At 45.2% G+C, this 21,349-nt stretch overlaps 1 protein-coding gene across 6 annotated transcripts in view; it reads right to left on the bottom strand.

The window, feature by feature from the left end:
- The window catches only part of Fam120b (family with sequence similarity 120 member B), a 105,578-nt gene that overhangs the window by 12,394 nt on the left and 71,835 nt on the right, over positions 1-21,349 (bottom strand). For all 6 annotated transcript variants that reach the window (XR_010048918.1, XR_010048917.1, XM_013148968.2 and 3 more), the window contains exons 5-6: positions 15,682-15,854; positions 11,973-12,065 (exon numbers count right to left, since the gene is read on the bottom strand). Coding sequence is in view for 4 of the 6 variants with exons in the window: in XM_013148968.2 (XP_013004422.1) it covers positions 11,973-12,065; positions 15,682-15,854 (266 nt within the window). In the remaining 2 variants the exon portion in view is untranslated. The remainder of the gene's footprint in view (positions 1-11,972; positions 12,066-15,681; positions 15,855-21,349) is intronic.

Below are 21,349 nucleotides of genomic sequence, written 5' to 3' on the forward strand. Positions count from 1 at the left end.
CTACAGCACAGTATCGAGGTGGCCAGGAGGCACAGGGGGGGCATGGCCCTTGAAGCAACCCCAAGACACAGCAGTTCGAGGCCCACAGGACCCGCTTCTGAGACCCGTGCCAGGTATTTCCAGTGTCGGTCTTCCTTCCTATTACTGAGTTTCCACTGCTGTGTTCTGCAGTGAGGATGTACAGTCTCTTTAAACCTTCACCCAAATGAAGATGTCTAGGCTGTTTCTAACTTTTGCTATTACGAATAAAGCTGCTATGAATATTCATGTGCGGGTTTTTCAATGAAACTAACTTTCCATTTCTCTGGGATAAACAAACGCTGAGAAATGTGACTGCTGGATCACAGGGTAAAGGTACGTCTAGCACTTTATGACTCTGCCAAACCTTTTTCAGAGCGACTGCACACATTTTATACTGCCACCAGCAAGGGATAAAGCTGAGTCTGAATCTCACATCCGTGCCAAAGTCAATCTCTTCAAATCTACCCCTTCCCTCCGTGGGGTGGCATTTTGTGATTTTCATTGCACAACTCTCCATGTGCTTATTTACCACCCACGTATCTGCTCTGGGGAAATGTCTGTCTCGGGATATCACTATACCACTGTTGAGGTTGAGATTGTATTTCAAGATAATAACTTTGTCAAGTGAGTGGTTTGCAACTACATCTTCCAGCAGTAGCTCACCTTTTTCTCATCTTGAATAAGAATGTTTAATTTTGCTGAGGTCCAAGTTATTCCTTTTATGATTGTGATTTGGTATGAAGTCTGAGAACTCTTTGCTAAGCCCTGAGCCTCAAAGATTTTCTAAGGTTTCCCAAAAGTGCTACATTGAATTCCACATTTTACTTGAGTTTGCTTTTGTACCAAGTATGGAGTCAAGGCTTTTGTCCTGGACGTCTGGCTGTTCCAGCACCACTTGCTAAAGCCTCTCCTTCCTCCAGTGAACCGCTCTTGCACCTGTCAATCAGCGATGAGCTTGCGAGTGGCTTCTGCACTCTGTCCCACTGGTCATGTGTTTTCCCTTTACCAACACAATTCTGCTTGATTACTGGATCCCTACAGGAAGCTATAGCACCAGTACAGAAATTTTCTTCCACTTTCTTCTTTAAACTGTTTAAAGCTACTTTTATTCTGCTGCCTTTCCTTAAAAAGAATAATCCTGTCCCACGTTTTCAAAAATCTTGCTAGCTTTTGCTAGACGCTGCATTAAAAGGGCACAATGAGCTAAACAGAACCAACCTCTTTACCAGCCCACAGTGTGGCATTCCATTCAGTGTTCTTTGGCTTCTCGCTCCCCTTTGATTTCAGCTTCCTCAGCTAACTACTCTGTTCTAAGGATTTCTCCGCTAACCCAGAGCTGGTTAGCAGAGGAACTGGAGGACAGGAAAGGCAGTACAGAGCATGTTCCCTGCTGACCTGGAGCTTTCCTTCCTGCCCAGGGGCTACCCATGCCCTGAGCCAAGCATGCAAATCTGGAACCTTGCCAAGCAGCTGGACCTCTGCACCCTGCTCACACTCCAGCCTAACTGCAGGTCACCTCGGGTCCCACCCAACAGACTGCAAGGTCTTCTGGTCAGTGCCCACTCACACTCCTGGCAATCCTCAGCCATGAGCAGGGACCTACCTAGCTTCAGGTCTATGTTTAAAGCTTTTCTTACACTTCTCTGAAATAGCTGACCCTCCCTAAGATGAGACATTCTCTGCCCCATAACTTCTAATGACACTGCGTTCGTGGTGTCTTCTGCACACCACCACCACCTGCACACTCCCTTTTCACACTCTCCTAGTGTCCTACGCATCACTGACCACCGTCTGTCTTCCGAATAACGCTGCCACTCCACTTAGTTTCTGCCCTGATTTTTCAGTAAAGGGATACCCTGGCCCAAATGTCACCCTTATCTATGGACAAACAGGCATGATCTTACGATTCCCACATTTATCTCCAGTGCCAACCCTTCTCCGAGGGCACAGACACGCATCTTCAAGTGTCTGGAGATGGCGATCCCACAGCGCCTTGCCAACTCAAAGGCATTGTCTTCGCCTCTCCTTGCTGCTTACCAACCCACAGATCTGAACAAGAGAAACAGGGTCCACCCCATGGCCCTCACCTCCATCTCTGTGCACCAGGTTTCATATGCCAAGCATCTCTTCTAGCTTTCCAATTCAGTCTACAGTTTCTCTAGCTAACCGCAGATTCTCATGGCCCCGTGCATGCCTACCCTGTGGCAGCCTCTGGTGATACATGCTACCACACAGCTGTCCTTGCAGCTCCCCACACCACAATGCTCTCTCTAGTCACCTACTGGTGGTTCCCCCATCTCTGCAGAATTTGCTTTCTTCTGCAACACTACTTTGACTCACTGGACACTTCCCAACTATCAGAAAGCCAAGCCAGGGTCATGTCCCCTTTACACTTCTGAGACACCTGGCTGCCAGCACGATCCCTTCCTGGCACCTGAGGGTGTACTCCTCACACATCACCTTCATTTTACCTGAGACCGGCTTCTTTGATGGTCCCTGCTTTCACCTTTGTAGACCCTGACAAGTCTGGCACACAGCAAGAATTCAGACTCAGCAGATTGAATCTGCTGAGTTCCAGAATGCAATCTAGCTCCTCAGTTCTCCATTAACTGCCGCAGCTCAGTCAGTGAACTGGCAAGAGGAGCTTTTTAGAGAAAAACCGTGAAATACGTTTTCTAATGTGGTACTTGTTCACAAGTACACTGTCTACTGTGTAACTCAAGCCAAGATCTTGGCCCATGGCTCATTCTATCAGCAAAAGCTGACCAAAGTGGCCCGCCACAAGATGCACGCCAGAAACTACAAGCCTGAGTGCTACACTTAGCTGACATTTCCACAGCAGAGGAGCCTGCACCTGTGCTGTGCGCTGCCACTGTCCCACCGGGCTCTGCTTTGGTGTGATGCCAAAACTGCACAGGCCACAACGCCGAGTCCAGCAACACCCACAGACCCCACCCCCTGCACTGTGACCCTGTGCCCAGACATAGCACCCAGTGTCACAGCAGGAGAGCCCGAGTTAGATGTACCACTCTGCAGTGCCCAGCCAACTGACCACAGGCAAGTCATACCACTTCCGAGGGTCTCTGTCACTGCGTCTGCGCACTGAGGATTGATTTGATTCCATTTATTACCGGTGCCAACAAGTTCCCTGTCCCCTGCTAAAGATTCAGGCCAGGTACTGAAGTGCACATTGTGTCCTTGAGGAAAGAAAATCTACTGGTAATAATCATCACTAGCATCTTCTTCAACTTTTCAATGTAAAGCTGAGTTTGAACTATAAGGTTGCTGTGCACTACAGCAAGGACAGGAAAAGGACAGTGGTATGGATACAGTTCACCTAGCAGACAACTCCTGGGCTAAAAACTAGACTGGCAACCCCTACGCATGTCACTAAACACTGGCAAGTTTGTTCTTGGAAATACCCCATGTGAATCTGGAGGTTAGACCGTCTCTGAACGTACGTGATATCAGCAATGGTTTAGAGAGATAAAGCCTCATCCCTCAACAACAAATGCCACACTGAGTGACTGTGTGACGGGTCACAGATCATGCATGAGAGGGAATTCTGAGAGGACAGAGCCATGGCTGGGACACAACAAGGGGCCCTTCCAGGTATCCGCTCTTCTGCAGACTCACTGTGACCTCAAATTCACAATTTATCCCTGTATCTCTCTGTTCTGAAGAATTAGCATAACATCTAATCCAAAACAGCCCAACCAGGCCCAGGACTGGGGGCCACCGGTGTGGGCAGCACAGCTTGCAACACTGCCCCCAGGGCAGCAAATGGGCCAGGTGGAAACATCAAAACTTCTATAAAACCTTTCATTTAAGAAGCTTTGTGTAGATGTTAATTCAATTTGCTAAATACAGTTTTGTTTTGGCCCTACTCTCCCCATAGGCAGGGCAGAAAACCCCAAGAACTGGGGGATAAACATGCCGCTCCTTTCTTCATCAGCACTCTGAACTATGCCCAGCACCTTCACCACTCCCTGCACGGCCTCTCATCTCTGAGACAGCGCCACGGCTGCGAAATGTTTACATTCCAGGATGTGTTTAAACGTGCTTCCCAGGCACATCTGTCCTGTGCTAGGGTGCATAAAATAGACTACACTTCTCCTCCTCCTTGGGGAATTGCTGAACCCAACTGCCTGAGAACAGGTGGTTGTGAAAAGTGGGATGGCTAAGACCAACTTCCAAATTACTCATCAAACAGAAACAACACTACTAATTTAGGCCAACAAGGGCTACATGGGGAGACGGCAGCACAGAAGGCCACAGAGCAATTCTGCTTTCCTCAAGGGCACCTGGCATTCAGGGGGAGTCCCGGAGCCCCAGGGCTGGCTGGACCCAAGGCTCAAAACATCTCCTTAGCGCCAAGCACTCAGTGTGATCCACAGATATGGTCCCTGGCTTGTCCAACTCAACAAATAAAATAAACAAAAGCAGCCTGTATTTGGAAAAAGGATTTAAGGTGCTTTGGAATGAAAAAGAAGGAAAAGCTGAGGTAACGGAACCTTGGTCCCCAGCACTGGGCAGAAACAGAAACCAGAAAAACTAGTCCTTGGTGTTCCAAGCACCTCACAGTAAATATTGAACAGTAAGCAGCTCCACTCTGGTGTTTGCACGCAAAGGCAGACCCATTTACTCAAGCCTGCTGGCAGTGATGCACCATGACCTTCCACAGAACAACACACTACTAGGTTGTGGTCACTGCTCTGTCCGTGTGCCCATCCTGCAGCAGTGTTAACACCACACATTCATGACCATTAGCAAACAAAACAGCAAACATAAACTTACTTTCTTTGGTCCCAAAGTCCTAGACTGCCTTTAGAGGTGCTATATTTAAACTGTTTCTCCTTCTCAGAAGTCTAATTAGAGTCTGGCATAATCTTACAAAACAATCCACAGAGGAGCTGCTCCAATGGGTACCAGGCAGCCTGTTTCCTGCCCTTCCTCATGTCTAGCCTCTGCACCTTCTTGCATCAGCACAAAGGGACATGGAAGTTGTTAAAAATGGTTCAGGACAGCAAAGACAACCTAAAACATGGTACTTCCTACCCAGGGCACTCCAGTCACCTGCCTCTAAAGGCTCCCTCGTCCCACCTGACACCTCACCTGTCCTTTGCCGTGTCTTCCTGGTCCGCTGTGAAAAGGAAGGTTTCACCTGCTCAAGAGCAAGGGTACGTGCGTATCTGGTGAGATGATCTTGCTGCTCCCTCATCAGGGTTTTAACCTTGGCTTAGAAAATACCACTGGCTTCCGGCAAACTCAAATCTTCCTCGGCACCCCATTGGCTCACTCATTTTAGCTTGTACACTGCTCACATTAACTAGTTTGTGCATCAAATACCGTATCCGGTGTGCTATCCTGTGAGGAAATATGACATCAGACAGAACTTGGACTCCTGGACAGAACTTGGCTCAGGGCAAGAGAGCTGTGCAAAGGAAGTTTCCTTGAAGGACATGGAAGGTGTCTCAGCATTGATAGTGACAACTACTGACAAGACACTAGTGCTGGTCCAAACGCCTGGGCAAGAGGGACGGAAATTAGTCAGTGGGCAGACAGCCTGCCACTGTGTAGAAGGTGAGAAGCCCGAACAGCAGGGCTCTGTAAGCAGACCAAGAAGATGCCTGTCTCTGTATGGCCGTCGAGCAGCAGAGTAAGCCGCCTCGATGTGCCTGAGAGAACACCACGGGCTGTGCCTTCAGTGTCAGGGAGCTGCTTCAGTGTCAGACCTAGCAAACAGCATTTCAAAAAGTTGGTGACCTTGGAAGTAAATAAATGAGCACCTTTCAAGGCTGCATGGAAAAACCTACCATTTTCTGGTCCTTTTCAGAGGGGAAAAAAGATGAACAGGGTGTGAGTTACCAACAAGAAATCCAGAGAGTACATTCTGAAACCCTTTATCTCTCATAAACCAAAGACGGCAGAGTGGGACTCGGGCCAAATGGGACACTATGAAAGTGAGTTTCAAAGCAGACTTTGCGATTCCTGTCCCCAGCAAGTTAAACATGAACAATATTTTTCCTTTACTTCTTACCCACAGGCAAGGAAGGACATCTTTTTATTTTACTTTTAAACCATGCACAAACTGACTTGTGTTGAAATACATCTCTAGAATTTTAACTGACACAAAGAACAAGAGCAACCTACTAGCAAGTGCGATTTGGCAAACCTCAGCAACTTGCATACCTGGATTTCGTATGACCTCTGGAGTATCACCTAAGTGTTCAAACAAACAGGTGGAAACAGAACATTTCCTGCACTGCAAACACAGGAAAACAATCCCTACCTGGGCAAAGACGGTGTGCTATCCAGCCTCTTGGGCTTCCCAGGCCTGGCCAATCATGCCAGTATCCCTGTGGGATGCTGGGCTCTTCAAGAGGGCATTCCTGGCTGAGGCAGCTTTCACAGCCCCAGTGACTTCCAACCAGACTCTCACCTATGTCTAAGGATAAAACTGATGGACAAAAATCCACTAGGAAAATAAATTCTCTTATATTTATTCAGACGACTTCTGGCAAGGACCCCAAAATAAAAAAATGAAGTGTGCCTTGGTATAAAATTAGCAAATGTGGGAGAATTCACATGGACAGAGGAGTAACAGCACATGGCATCTTTGGGGTCTGCTGGGTGGTGCCTTGCAGAGCTAGGCAACATCCCCTGTGGAACTGAGCATTAAAGTTCCCACCTACCCTTCTCCCAAGTCATCTCCCGGATGGCGCTGCATCCTTGTAGTGACTCCTGCAAGAAGTAGGGACACCGTAGGGCCAGACCTTCCTCTACAAGGCCAGGCTACCTCAGGAGCCAGGGTGGACATTCCAACAGGAAGGTTCAGAGAGCCCAGGCACAGAAAGTACTCCTTGTGTGCAGCTGCAGATACACAGATGCTCTTACTAACTCCAAAAAGTCTGGCTTTCAGGGATACTTAATAGTTTCACACACATGTGCAAGAGTAGCTTCACATACACACACGCAGAAGCATATGTGCGTGTCTGCTCAGCATCCCATTCTTTACCATTTTAGTTCTGTAGTAACAACTCATACAAAGGCACCAGAAAGAAAGAGAATGCAAATGAACAAGAAAATTAGAGTCATTCTTACTTATACAAAAGAGCAGCTACTATTATTGACTGAGTATTTTCTCAGGAAAGCCCTAGACTTTGGGATGCACTCTCCCAAATAACTTTTATGAACTCTCTCCCCCAAGTCCTCTTCCGATCCCTACTCCAGGGAGTCCTCTCCAAGGTATCCTGGGGCTTACCCTACATCCTCCAGTGGGCATACAATCCAGGGCTAGTCAGAGAAGCCCATCCTGGAAAGTGCTATCTGATTCAGCAGTGTCCTCCAGGGTACGCAGCAGTTATCCAAGAGCACTCTCGCCCCTATTACACCTGCAGAGTATTACCCCAGGATGAGGCGAGGACAAATGGCAGTCCCCTCGTCCTGTGTCTTTTGCCCCTAAACATGTAATTCTTTTCAAAAATTCAACTGGTGGGCAGTGTCTCTAAGAAGGGCCTGATCTCTATGATCTCTATGGCAGTGTCTCTATGGCCTGATTTTCCATCCAACTCCACCCAGACACTGGTGTCCTGGCTATTAAAAGTAAGACAACTGAGCCAGGTGTGGTGGCACACGCCTGTAATCCCATCACTTAGGAGGCTGAGGCAGGAGGACAACTGTAAGTTTGAGGCCAGTCTTGGCTATAAAGTGAGTTCAAGGCCAGCCTGAACTGCATGCTGAAACCCTGCCTCAAAAAGACCAAAAAAAAAAAGATAACTGCGAGCAAATGAATTTGTGATGCACTACACTGGTGCTCCCAGGGAGGGCCAATTAAACATGGGCGTGCCACCCACAAGGGTGGTGAAAACCACGAGCATGTTTACGGTTTACCTGACAGACAGGCAGGGCTCAAGAAACCTCGGTGTCAGCTCACAGCTCAACGCACTGCATGAGGCCCAGGCTCCAACCAACTTCCCGTGGAGCGTCAGCATTTCCCCTTAACAGGAACAGGGACAGAACGTACCCACGTTCGGCAGCCCAGCCCTTCAGCTTATCAGTGAACCAAGTCTTCCCAAACTACCCTAATTGCCTCCTATGTCTTGTTGGCAAAACTGAGCAGACACCCCTGACCTTCTAAGGAAAGGCGCAAGGGAGCGGCACAAGCGACAGCCTCCCCGCTGCCACAGTGGTGTCTCAGTGCAGGAACTCCGTTCTCTCACCACGGAACTGGACGGGAACTGAATTCAATTTCCCCACCAGGTCAACACTGAACCTAACCACTGAATTTCATTCAGTTCCCATCCAATCTGGTTTTCAACCAGAATCACGGAAAGAATAAAGTTAGTGAATCGAGATGTTAGATAGAACACTGTACTGAGTTACAACCGTCAGTCTGTCTATCCAACCATCTAATTCTAAAAATTGTCTCATATTCACCAAGCTGAAAAGATATTCAGGAAGACCTAGCCAGTGTTCAATTTAAACCATCTTTTAAACAATACAATCATTTAGAATAATTTAAAGCAGTCAAGTTGCTTTTGTTAGGAGCACTGAAAAACTAATCTTAGTGACTTCTGATAAAAGCTTAAATGTTCTTTCAAACAAGAATGTTATCATAATAAATAGTACTTGAATTAAGGCTGTCTTACCACTCTTGACAAATCCACTATAAGGAAATAGCATTCTTTAAAAATACCCGAAAAATGTTTGGTAAAACTGGCATAAACATTAAATTACGAACAGCCTCTTAACTATGCTCTTATTAAAATGATACAATATGCATATATATAAATGCATAATGTCTGCATTATTCCTAATAAAAAACTTTATTTCACTTACATCAGTAACTCCTTAAAAATAAATGAATAAACTTGAGAATCAACTAACTACCTAGCTCCACACTTATCTTCTCTTTCTTTAGTCTCTCTGCTCAACAGAAGGACCACAAGACAAGCTGGACTCTGCCCAGGGTCACACTGACCGGTCTCCCATCCCGACATTTTTCCCTGCTGCACTTTCCTGGCCTCCAGGCCCTTTCTCTCCCAGTGTCCACTATCTCCTGCTTCCTGGCCTGTGCAGTCAGCACTAACTGCAAGGCTCTTGACCGCAGTGACTTGCTGAGGCTACTGGATACTTCTTATTCTCCAAGTACTCTTTCTTGTATCATTTGTTTTTCTTTGCTTTGTATCATAAAGTAGAGAGCTTCATTCAGAGTGTTTTCGGTATATAATTCTTAATCTTCTAAACTTAATAATGATGATCCTTCTGGCACATGGGAACTGGTGACAGGGGAAGGTTTCCATCACTGACATCTGCAGGGAACTATGTTCCACATGCACAAGGTATTCCCTAAGCAGCCTTTCACATTTTTACCCACAGATGCTCTTGGTCTATTACTCACAGAGCTGAGAAGGAACAATAACCCAGCTGTCCATCAACTGACAGACAGCCAACCATGTGGTCTACTCACACTGGAGAGCAGGAAGTTCTGACATGCTGCAACATGCATGACCTAGTAAACAAGGTGCTGAAAGAAGCCCTACACAGAAGCCCACTAGTCATGTCACATCATTTATACGAAAAGTCAGAACAAAAGAATCTACACAAAAAGTAGATGAGGGTGAGGGAGTATGGGACAAGAGAGAAAAAGGAACAAGGGCTCTGAGTACACAATGTATGAAGGAAGGATTTTCCAGGGTGGTGAAAATGTTCCCAAGTTGAAAACTTTGAAGTTGTGTTGAGTGAACTGTACTGCACTGCACCCTTTAAATGGGTGAGCGGTACACAGAACTAGAGGAAGAAACCAAGCCTAGAACATCAAGGAAAACAAGACCCTGAAGGCATGAAGAGGTTCATCTTTACGAGGAAGCTATGGAGCAGTGGGTGTGAACTGCTACCTTCCCTTCATGCACTGTGCCAACCTTTGCCACCCAAGACAGTCACTGGCGGTGGCAGACACAGATCCTAGTGAAAAAAAAAACATAAAGAAAGCTCTCTATGGGGTGTTGAGGTGCACGGGACCTCCCCTGGTTCCCCCCGTCCAGTGTTTGGGAGGCCTGGGCTGACTGAACCTGGGGGTCTGGGGGACACCTCAGTGGTGAAGTCAGTGAAGCCCTGTACCACAAAGGGCCTCACAGCCTTTATCCCTAGCTATGTGAGGTCCTGTGATGAATTCTCTTGGTTTATAGAATGGGAGTTCAAAAAAAATAAAAATATTCTGTTTGGGAAAAGAAGGTGCATTTTTCATAAAACTGAAATTATATCCTGAGGTTTGCTTCTACTATTGGAAATTAAGCTATATATGAAAAATTTTTATTCATGAAGACAAAGTACATTCACTAGCACGATTGCCACAACGTGTACAGTACTATCAACAATGCAGGCTGGGGATTTAGCTCAGCAGCATGAGTCTTGCCTGGCAAGCACGTGCTTGTGAGTTCAATCCCTGGTACCAAGAAAACCTCCAAACAAACAAACAAACAAACAAAACAATGCAGCAAATTTCAGCCATATAAAGCAAATCCCTAACTACTTAATGAATATTTAAGAAAACTCACCCTGCACCCTCTGGGAACTAACCTCTCTGGAGTCCCAGGAATACCTCATTTCTAAAGCTTCTCCAGGTTTCCAGGAACCCTCCTCCTAGGAGCTAGATGGGGGCAGGGGTGGAAGCTGCATGTCCAGCCGCACAGGCGGCGGCTGTTCCAGCGATGCCACAGACTCCCATTCGCAGACGCCTGGGGCTCAGCAGTGGTTTTCATTTCTTTACCAAGAGGGGTCCTTCTAGTTCCTCTATTGATTCTCTCCACACTCTGCTCTCCGTTCTCTGTTTCGAGTTACCCACAGAGATCATACTTTCTATGATATAGAATGAATTTCTATTTATGTGCTTTATAATTCTAAATTTCCATTTAAGAGTTTATAGCTTCTCTTTCATTTCTGCTTAAGTGTATAAAACTTTTTGGCCAGAGGAAAAGGACAGAATGGTGTGAGCTCAGCTGGGTGGCTTCTCCTCATCGTTTCCTCCAGGTCCTGAACAGGACATAGCAGCCGGGGGAAGAAAGCCCCCTCACAGCACCTGCAGTGTCAGTAGTCAGGTGAGCATGGCCTGCAGCTCCCACCCAAACACAGGTCCACAGCCGACAGAATGAGGTATTACTTAGGAAATAGAAAAGAAAAAGAAAAAGGTCTGTACATGTTCAGCACAGATGCAATTTCAAAAAAAGCATTTTCAATTCATGATCAAATCTGTGGATGAAGAAACTATAGATGCAGAGGGCAACCATATCCATATATACACTATATTATACAGCATATATATGTACTATTAGCATGTACCTTCACATATAAATCTAGTCCCCTGAATCCTAAGTATGTATGGAAGTGCATATGCAGTATAAGGCTGAACTTGAGCTGCTGTATGTTCAATATCAGCAGCTTAAACAGTAGACCCAGAACCACTCACTGCCCAGGGCTTCCTCATTTGTACACAAAGGACAGAGTGATGAGACAACAGGCTTCAGTGTACATTTGAAATGCCGGGCAAGAATACAGGAAGGGTGTCAAGACTTTGACTTCTTGTGCACAGAGCAGGTGGGACAGGTGAGCACGGGATGAACTGCTAACACCTGAGAAGCCACTAGCTTCTCTGCCACCAACGAGGCTGATAGGGAATTAAATGATCTCTCCTCTTCCAATTGTCATACACTGAGAACAAGACCGAGAATCACTGGACTGCCTCAGAATTGAAACAGAGGCAGTGGTTGTCAACATCTGACCTGGTGCCTACCTGGAGCACTTTCAAAGACAAACTACCTCCTCATGAAGAGACCTCAAATAGACACACTTTCTTGATCCTTTCTGTGATATAACGACTATTGTGGAGGAAGGAAGGAAAAACACCTGACCCTTTATCACATTATGGCTGTACTAACTGCTCCTATCTGTACCTGTAAGTTCATGAGCTGTGCAGTTGATTTTCCTTGCAGGCACAAGGCCTGAGCAATAAATGCATGCAAATCCTCCAGGCAAAGGGTGTCCACCTGAAAGTGACAGAGAAAAAGTCAGAATTAGGCTACATTTAAAAACTTCATTACTTCTTATATCTTGCTGTAAGCTTCTAAACATGGACACACACATACATAGGAATCATGTGGGCACGCGCAGAGCTCAAGTGCACGCCATGCATGCACAGTGCATCAGACCTGGGGCAGTAGATGGCGTGCACAGGGAAAACGCCGAGCCTCTCCACTTGCCCTCCACAACTACTGGCTATGAAGCTCTCCTTGCTCCCTTTGGCTATGCATATAACTCACAGGCCAAGCTGGTCAGGGGGACTTGGGCTCCTATTAAAGTTCCTTGCTAGTAAGGGAGTCATTAAGAGGTGCCAACCAGGTCTGAGTCTTGGAGCAATATAGGCGATCACTGCTGGCATTAACTGTATGAAGCAGACGATTTCTAGACAAAGAGCACCCACAGCTAGGCTGGGATGGTCAGGGCTAGGAAACATTCACTTTCAACAACCTGGGATGACACTTGTATCCTTGTATTCCAGTTTAAAATAACTCAGGATTCTACAGAATGAGTCCCTCTTATCCTGTGTGAAATCCAAAGACTTAAGGAAGAAGTGGCTAAGAAACAAGGAGACGGAGGGGATGGCGATGGCGGGGGAACAGCTGGGTTTAAAATGAGTCATGGGCATGAGAAGCCTTACAGAGAAGACAGACTGCACACCCCTTGTCTCCACACTCCTGAGCTGCCCCTGTCCTTACTAAGCCACTACATTTGCCACCCAAATGGAATGGCTATGATGGCCACTTGCCAAGTAATCCCACTATCACACAAGAACACACAGCTCTTTAACAAGTAGAAGGAGCAAGCTATGGTGACAAAGGCGTAGAGAAAATAAACAAGAGAACAATGACAAATCTATCAGTATCAGTAACAGTTTCACCGCTCCATTCCAAGTAATAAAATGCTAGCATGTCTACCAGTGATAAAATGACCCACTATAATCAGAAATCCCATTTATTGTAGATCCTTCTGACCTCCACCTTGAATCCCTCTGGAAACATTTTGCGGAGTGCTTCAGACCTGACCTACCTCCCAGGGCCACTAAGCACTCCTACCTACCCATCACTACCTGCTGTGTGTTTATTTAAAAGGATAATGAATCTAACTGTGGGGGTGGGGGAGTGTATGGGATTCATGACCAAGGAAAAAGATCCTAATTACAGAAGGAGGACTGAGCATGAGTATGTTTTAAAATCTCTAACTACCACCGCTCTGCTTAGGCTGATGCCTGCTGGCACATAACTGTACTTCTTGCCATTAGCGACCTTTGAAGAGAGCTGATCTTACACCACCAGCCTAGCAGAAAAAGCACCATGTGTCAAGTTTCCTCACAGGTAACCAACATCACACTCGACCACTTCTGCAGTGGACAAATTCAAAACATACCAGAAGTTGCCAGAGACTCTTAGTAATGTTCAATTCTTTATATTTTTAAAAATGGCCATCAATATATATAAAATGTATCTATATATATAAAATACGTATCATTTCTATAATGTAAATTTATCCTTCCAAAGGGTTTTTTCATATTAGTACTACCTCTTTTGTTTGTAACTTAAATTTGGGTCTAATGAGAGTATTGAGTTTCCCTCATTTTCGTCCCACACTGCATATCTAAACATCTAATTTAATCTTAACTATATGAAATTATATATATTTGGGTGCTGAGAAATGAACCCCTCACCATGCACATACTAAATAAGTTCCCTAGCTCTTTTTAAAATTTATTCTTCATCTTTTTGAATTTTGGGACAGGGTCTTGCTAAGTTGTACAGACTGGTCTTGAGTTTGCAATCTGCCTCAGTCTCATGAGCAGCTGGTATTACAGGTGTGTGTCACCATATCCAGCATGAATCTATAGATTTCTCTTTCTAGCTATATTAATTCTGAGAATAATTATCTGTACGAATCAAGCACAGCACCTTCTCACCCTAACAGATACCACTGGCTCACTGACTTGATTTCTGTCTGTAGGACTGGCTTCTCATCTCCTTTGAACTCAAACCAGCGTATCTATTTGTGCCTGCTTACACCGAAGAGTTTCCATTTACTTTAATAAATGACAATCTCCTGCATGATGAACAAAGGAGTAGAAGAGCTACACCCAGTGATCATGGAGGGCTCTATAATTCATCTCCACTGTTGGAAAAAGCATTCACCATACATGCCTCAAGGGTGCTGAAAACAGCATTCCTATGGCTACATAGGGCACTAAGAGCAAAGCATTCATTTTTCTGGATGAGAAAACTTCACTTTCCAGCTAACCACCACTTCTCAATTCCCACCTTCAATCACAGGCATTCGGAGATTAATAAGCAATGGACAGAAAGACAATAATCGCTAATATATGCATGCATATTAAATATGTACTAGCAAAAGAAATATGGTCTAATATTTAAATATTACAATTCATGCTGTTCTATATTCACTTATATTTTGCTATACTAACCTACAGTTTGGTACAAATAAAGTAGTCTACTCAATACAGTAATGCAAAAACTACAGTTTATACCAGTCCACTGAAACCAATAATGAAGAACTATTTAACTGTACCCTATTTTTACCAAAGCAAAATGTAGAGTGGCTACAGCTGGCAGAGCCAAGCAGACACCTGGAAAGTCAGTATTCACATGGAATTCCGTAACAGGTGAGATTTCTCAGACAACCAGAAATGACATAATGATCTGTTTCAGGCAAATGAAAGCTGAATGGCCATGCCAGGGCAGACCCGTTCTGCGGAGGGAGGAGAGGAGAGGACAAGGAGACCTGCAAGGTCTAGTGGATGGGTGAGAAAACCTCAACAGGCCGTAGAAGAGATATGCAACAGCAATGAAACAAATGCAGCAGAACAGGAGTGGGAAGCAACAGGCAGAGAAAGAGGGCCTTTCACAATCCTTAGGATTTTGTTCTCTAAACAAACTGTAAATCTCACAAGGAAGGAACAGATCAGCTTGGTGAATGATCCAAAAGTGAAGAGTTTGGTGCTGCGATTGTGAGTGCACAGGCTCAGCAGGGTGGGCGGATGCTGGGGCAAGGGCAGGCACTTCGCCGAGCACCTCTGCACAGTACTTCACATGCTCCAGCATGTGGCTGACCAGTAACCTCGGAGCTGGCTGTCACCGGAACCTCACTTTCAGACTGCAAGCGGAGGCTCAGCGCTCAGGAAAATGCTTCTGGTGAAGGTGTGAATATGACTAGGATAGCTGAAGTGATCTGCCTAGAGGGTCAGAGCTACTGACAGAAAAGGATGAGGAGAGCCCAAGAGCCTGGGGAAGCTCAGCCTAAACAAGGCAGGTCCTACACCTGCACAATGCCCCAGCCTCTCTGCTGAGGCGCACTGAGACCAAAGATGGACAGATAAAGCTGTCAGCCATATGGTACCACAGCACCTCCACGCTTCTAGAATATCTTGAAGGACTAACACTGGCTACTGTTTTCTAGAAGCGTACTGTAACACAAGAAAGGGATGCTGGCCAGAGATGATCTGGAAATCAGCCTGCCTCTCCACCTATAGCATCCTAGGAAAGAAGGGGCCGGAAGCAAAGAATGTTTGCAGCCACAAGAACAGAGAGCTCAGTGTCACACCTGGATGAAGAGGTAGATCAAGAGGCAGCACAGAGCTCTCAGTGGGCTGTCCACGGCCTGCAGCTCTTCCCTTGAGGAGGAGAGATTGAAACAGGAGAGTAGTATATCCAGGCGCTGTGCCTGCACGGCCGGCTCCTCACTCAGCCACAGGATTTTCAAACTAGGTGTTCCTCCTAGTTAAAAAGGATAAAGAGGTTCATGCATTGTTATCCTTTACAATACAGGTATAATATGCTTCTAGGAAACAATAAACAAACAAATCCCTTCCCTTCCTGATATACTAGGGGCTTAAATCTTAAACTAGAATGCAAACATGAAAAATACTCCCTAGTTCAAAATATAAAAATCCCTAAAGGGCCAGCATGCCCATCTTACTGAAAACTTTCTTCTTGCTTCTTTGTAGAGCTGGCTGCAGAATCCAGGGTCTCATGCTTGGGAGCAAAGTGCTCTACCACTGAGCTATATCCACAGCCCAGCTCTTTGTACTTTGGAGATGGGGGTCTCACTGTGTTGTCCAAGCTGATCTACAATTCATCATCCTTCCATCTGTAGCCTACTGAGTAGCTGGAGTTACAGGTGTATACATCATACCCTACTCCTCTTTTTAATGGCTACATTTTGAGGGAAATTGGAGGCTTTGCTTCTACCCAAGTTTTGCTCTTTACTGTTTGGAAGATGTCTCAGTAGAGATATCAATATATCAGTAAAGAACCAGGCATGGGGACACGTGACTGTAAGCCTAGCACTCAGAGGCTGAGGCAGGAAGATCCCAAGGTCAAGATCAGCCGGGGCAACTTACCAATTTAGTGAGATTCTTCCTCAAAATTAAAAAGTATTTTTTTAAATGGCTGGGGATACAGCTCAGGGCAAAGACCCTGGGACCTCAGTACCAGGGAGGGTACACACACACATCCACACACACACCCCACACTCAAATGTACTCCTCTCTCCAAAACAGAGGACTGTTATGCTGGAAATGCAGTTCATTTAGCCCTTCCACAAAATCAGTGTTTTTTTTTAGACTTCTGTCTACAAATGAATCAGTCAGAGATCCAGATGCATTTTCCTGGAATCCATGTGAATCTTTGGATTCAGAGTGCTGTATACTGAAGTCTACATTTTAACAACCCTAAAACCATTTCCCTATAACTACAGTACTTGACAAAATGGAATCCTGAACAGTACTTCTTAGTATTTTATATATACATTTATGTGAACAAAGTCAAAAGAGAAACCTTACTTAGAGGAGAGAGTTTCTTAAACCAAGTAAAATGATGGGTAACTGGGCAGGACGCCACGTAGGCAAGGGTGGTCTGTTCTGAGCAATGGGAAGGTGCTGGAATGAGACCCTGGGTGTAACACCTCCTGCGACCAACAGCTGCCACTATCTGTCAGGTCACTGGCTGCATACCAACACCAAAGCACAGGGATGGTCCACATTCCCTGGAATGCAGGTCCTGCTAACCAAATGGTATGGGAACCCAGGAGCTCAGAATCTAAGAGTTCTTCGGCTTTCTCCTTTTGTTGCTGGTAATGTCTCTCACTACTCTCAGTGGAGCACTTCCCACCTTCAAAGTTAAACAACTCTGCAAGTAACTCACACTTCTAAAAAGTCCGCAGTGCTCCCTTCACAAGAAGAGCCTTTTCACTAGTGGAGAGAAAAAAATTTTCTTGAGAAAGAAATAAAATGCTAACCACAATTAAGATCTCTGTGGAGAAAGAAAAAAAAAAAAAAAACACCTGTAGGACTAGTGTTTAAGATACAGCTACTTTTCCAGAAAATTCAAGTGCTGGCAAGTACATGTCAGAAACACACTCCGAGGGAGACCACAGACCCACAGGGACCTGCTGCCTGCGAGCCAGAGCAAACCTGTTCCTATTTTAATCATTGTCATGATTTTAAGTCATTGGGAGAAAAAAGAAAATTCGCACTTCTTAATACAAGAAAATGATAGGAATTCACAATTTCAAGTCTTCCAAAGTTTTAGTGAAATGCTGCTGTGCTTATTTATGTTTGTATTGTTTATGGTTCCTTCCACATTTTTAAGACAGAGTAGTGAAAACTACAAGACTTGCAAAGCCTAATATACATATTTACTAACATATTATTTTTAAAGGAAAGGTTTGCTCATCTCTGATCTGAGAATCTTCCACTATCATAGTTATTTCAAATATAAAAAGTACTTAGGGTCTTCTGGTAAAGATGGCGGATAGATAAGAGCACATTACAGAGGCTCCCTGAGACAATCAACTTAGATGCCAAAATAACACAGCATGGGGAGTCCCGTACAGAGGGAGATGGATCCTCTCAATCCAGGAAGAAACTAAAGTAAAAGAACCAGTCAAACATGCAGTCCCAGGGCTACTGTTGGAACAGCTAAGATTCGGCGCTCCTGCTGCAGAGCTTGAACTCGCACGGCCACAACTCATCGAGGTGCCCGAATTCTCACCACTTTGACTCGCTGGCACCACAGTCATGCTGAAGTGCAGTTGCATTGAAGTCGGAGGTCGGCAAGCCCAATGGAGAACAGAGCTAGCAAGGGACCTGCATTGACCTGTGGTGAATGTGGGGAATAAAACCCTTCCAAGGAAAAGGGGCACCAACGAGATGATATTTTGGAGCTGGGCAGGACTGGCAAGAACAAGGAACAGCAGCAGTGACTTCAGTCAGTTGTTCCCTTCTCAGATGAGATTGGTGGGGTGTGCTTGGCCTGGGACATGGCCCTGACTGAGACCCAACAAGTTGTCCCAAACCAATTCCCTACATGTGGTGCACACTAATGCAGTGAAGGTCTTAGCAGACTGACTGACCCGAAGGGGAGGAGCCAGCATACGCCACCCCTGTTTGCACCTCAGTAACACATTGGAGTGGGCAGGATCACCTAGCCAACGCGCTTCAGAAGAACCATAACCAACAAGGAAAGGGACTGGGGACTGGGATCTCCTCTATGTGCCTGTATGGAAAAAAAATAAAAATATGAGAAGAGGAAGCAACAAGAAAAAGTCCCCAGCCCCCAAACCTGAGAACATTGATCCATGAAAGGTAAATACAAAAGAGATTGAGGCCAGCAAACATGCAGTATCAGACATGGCACCAGTGGACATAAAGAGATACTTTTGGGATCTCATAGACGAGTTCAAAAGTAAAATACTTAACCAAGTAAAGCAAGATATAAGTAGATTAATAAAAGAAATGCTAAGCACCTCTCAAGAAGACACAGACAGAAGAATGGAGGAGCACAAAAAAAGGAGAGAATCATTTGATGAAGAATATAAAGAAAACCCAGAATTGGGGGAATTTCGGAAGATGCCGGCTTGCTAGGTAGCTGGGTGGAGAGCCTCTCCGGGAAAAACAACTCAGATGCTGGAATTTGACAACATGGAGAGGGCCGGATGAGCGGAGAAGAACTCTCACAAACCCAGGAGGAAACTGAAGGAAAAGGAAAAATAGGAAGAGGAAGGAAAAACGTGGGTGGAGGGCTGGAGCCAGATGCATTCACTGAGATCCATCCTGTGCTGTGCTGGGAACACCGTGGGGTTGCACGATCCATGGTCGCACTGAAGCCGCCGATAACGGGAGTTGGTAAGTCCCAGGCCCTTGGCAGAAGGACGCTGCAGCTTGGAGTGGGACCAAGGTGGAGAGCTGCATTAATTCTTGGTGAGTCCTGGAAATTGGGTCCCATGGCAGGTGAGGCCAGCTGGAAGATATGTTGGAGTAGGGCAGAATCTGGCACCAAGGTGGCGTCAGCCAGCCACTCCTGGCCCAGAGAGGACTGGTGGGATCAGCTTGGGCTAAGCCACATCCCTGGTTGGGACCCAATAGCCAGGATGAAACTATCTTGACCCTGTGATGTCTGCCACAGCACAGCCTACGTTGCTGAAGGCACTCGCCAGCTGACTGGCTCAGAGAGGGGCCAGCTCACAGTCCTGTATGCACCTCAGATGACAGTAAACTGGAGAAGGCAACAAGCCCCCAGTCAGCACACTTCAGAAAAATCATAGGCAATACAGAAAGGGCCTAAGATCTGCACCACACACCTATCTGAAAGAAACCAGAAACATGACAAGAAAAGAAATAAGAGAAAACCTCCAGCTGCTGACCATGGGAAAATAAGCCCAGGAGAGGTAAATACAGAAGAGAACCAGTGCAGCAATCATACAGTATTGGCCACAGCATCAGCAGACATAAAGAAATACTTTCGTGACCTCATAGTTGAACTTAAAACTGAAATTCTAATCCAAGTGAGGCAAGATATAAAAAGATTATTTAAAGAAATGCTCGGCCCCTCTCAAGAAAACACAGATGGAAGAATGGAGGTAGGGCTGGGGATTTAGCTCAGTGGCATAAGTGTCTGCCTTGCAAGCAGGCAGTCGTGAGTTCGATCCTTGGTACCATAAAAACAAAAAAGACCAAAAAAACAAAACAAAACAGAATGGAGGAACCCAGAAAAGGAAGACAAACCTTTAGTGAAGAATATAAACAAAATCTAGAATACATGAAACAGATCCAAAGAGATTACCAGGAAACTAAAAACTCCATTGACAGCTAGCAAAATGTCTTGACAGAAACTAAAGTTAGACTTTCAAAACTTGAAGAGAGATTTACAATGTGTGATCCTGAAACAAAAGACTTCTTAAAAATAACAAGGAACCGGGAAGTAACAATACAAAGGCTAGAAGATGATAAGAGGATCTATAACTTAAGAATAAAAAATGTGAGCGAAGAAGCAGGAGTAACCACAAATGAATTACAAAAGCTATTCACAGAAATAATTAAAGAAAACTTCCCAAGCATAGGAAAAAGACATGATATCTAGATAAATGAGGCATACAGAACTCCAAGCAACTACAACCAAAACAGATCCACACCCAAGCATATAATAATCAAGATACCAGAAATTCACCATAAGAACAGAATATTAAAAGCAGCCAGAGAAAAGAAGCAGATCACCTACAAAGGAAAAATCATCAAAATAATGACAGACTTATCAATACAAACTATCAAATTGAGAAGAGCGTAGGGGGGAAATAGTCCAAGCCCTGAAAGAAAATAACTTCCAACCCAGATTGATGTACCTTGAAAAACTCTCTCTCAAAATTAATGGAGAAATAAGATATTTCCAAGACAAGGAGGAACTGCGGGAATTCATGGCCACCAATCCAACCCTACAAAAAATACTGAAGGACATTCTAGAGAGAGAGAGAGAAAAAAAAAATACCAAGATTCCAGCAACAGTGGCAGAGAGGCCTCAATGAATGGGGCAGACAGTGGAATGAAGGAGCAAAGTACACAGATAGGCTATAGTCTTTTTAATATAGATAGCCCGATACACTAACAAAAAGAAACACAGGCAGAGTAATTAGGAGGCAGGATCCATCGAGATGCTCTGAATAGGAAATACTCAACCTGAAAGAGGGTTAATAAACTGAAAGTCAAAGATGAGAAAACGATGCTCTATGACAGGGAACCAGAGAGAAAAATGGGTAACTCATCCAGCAGCCGCAGATAGGTTGGAAAGTTACGACACTTTTGTGTAGTGTAGAACTACACAGCTAGAAGGAAGGAAAACCTTGTGGCTTTAGTAAGTAAAGGAGTACAGCTCAAGATCCAGCTCAGGGGTAAAAAGGTTCAGCACCACTCAGACAGATAACGGGTTGACCCCCTAAT

This window comes from Cavia porcellus, unplaced genomic scaffold (assembly GCF_034190915.1).
Source record: "Cavia porcellus strain 051 isolate PalLab524CR breed Dunkin Hartley unplaced genomic scaffold, mCavPor4.1 scaffold_7, whole genome shotgun sequence".
NCBI lineage: Eukaryota > Metazoa > Chordata > Mammalia > Rodentia > Caviidae > Cavia > Cavia porcellus.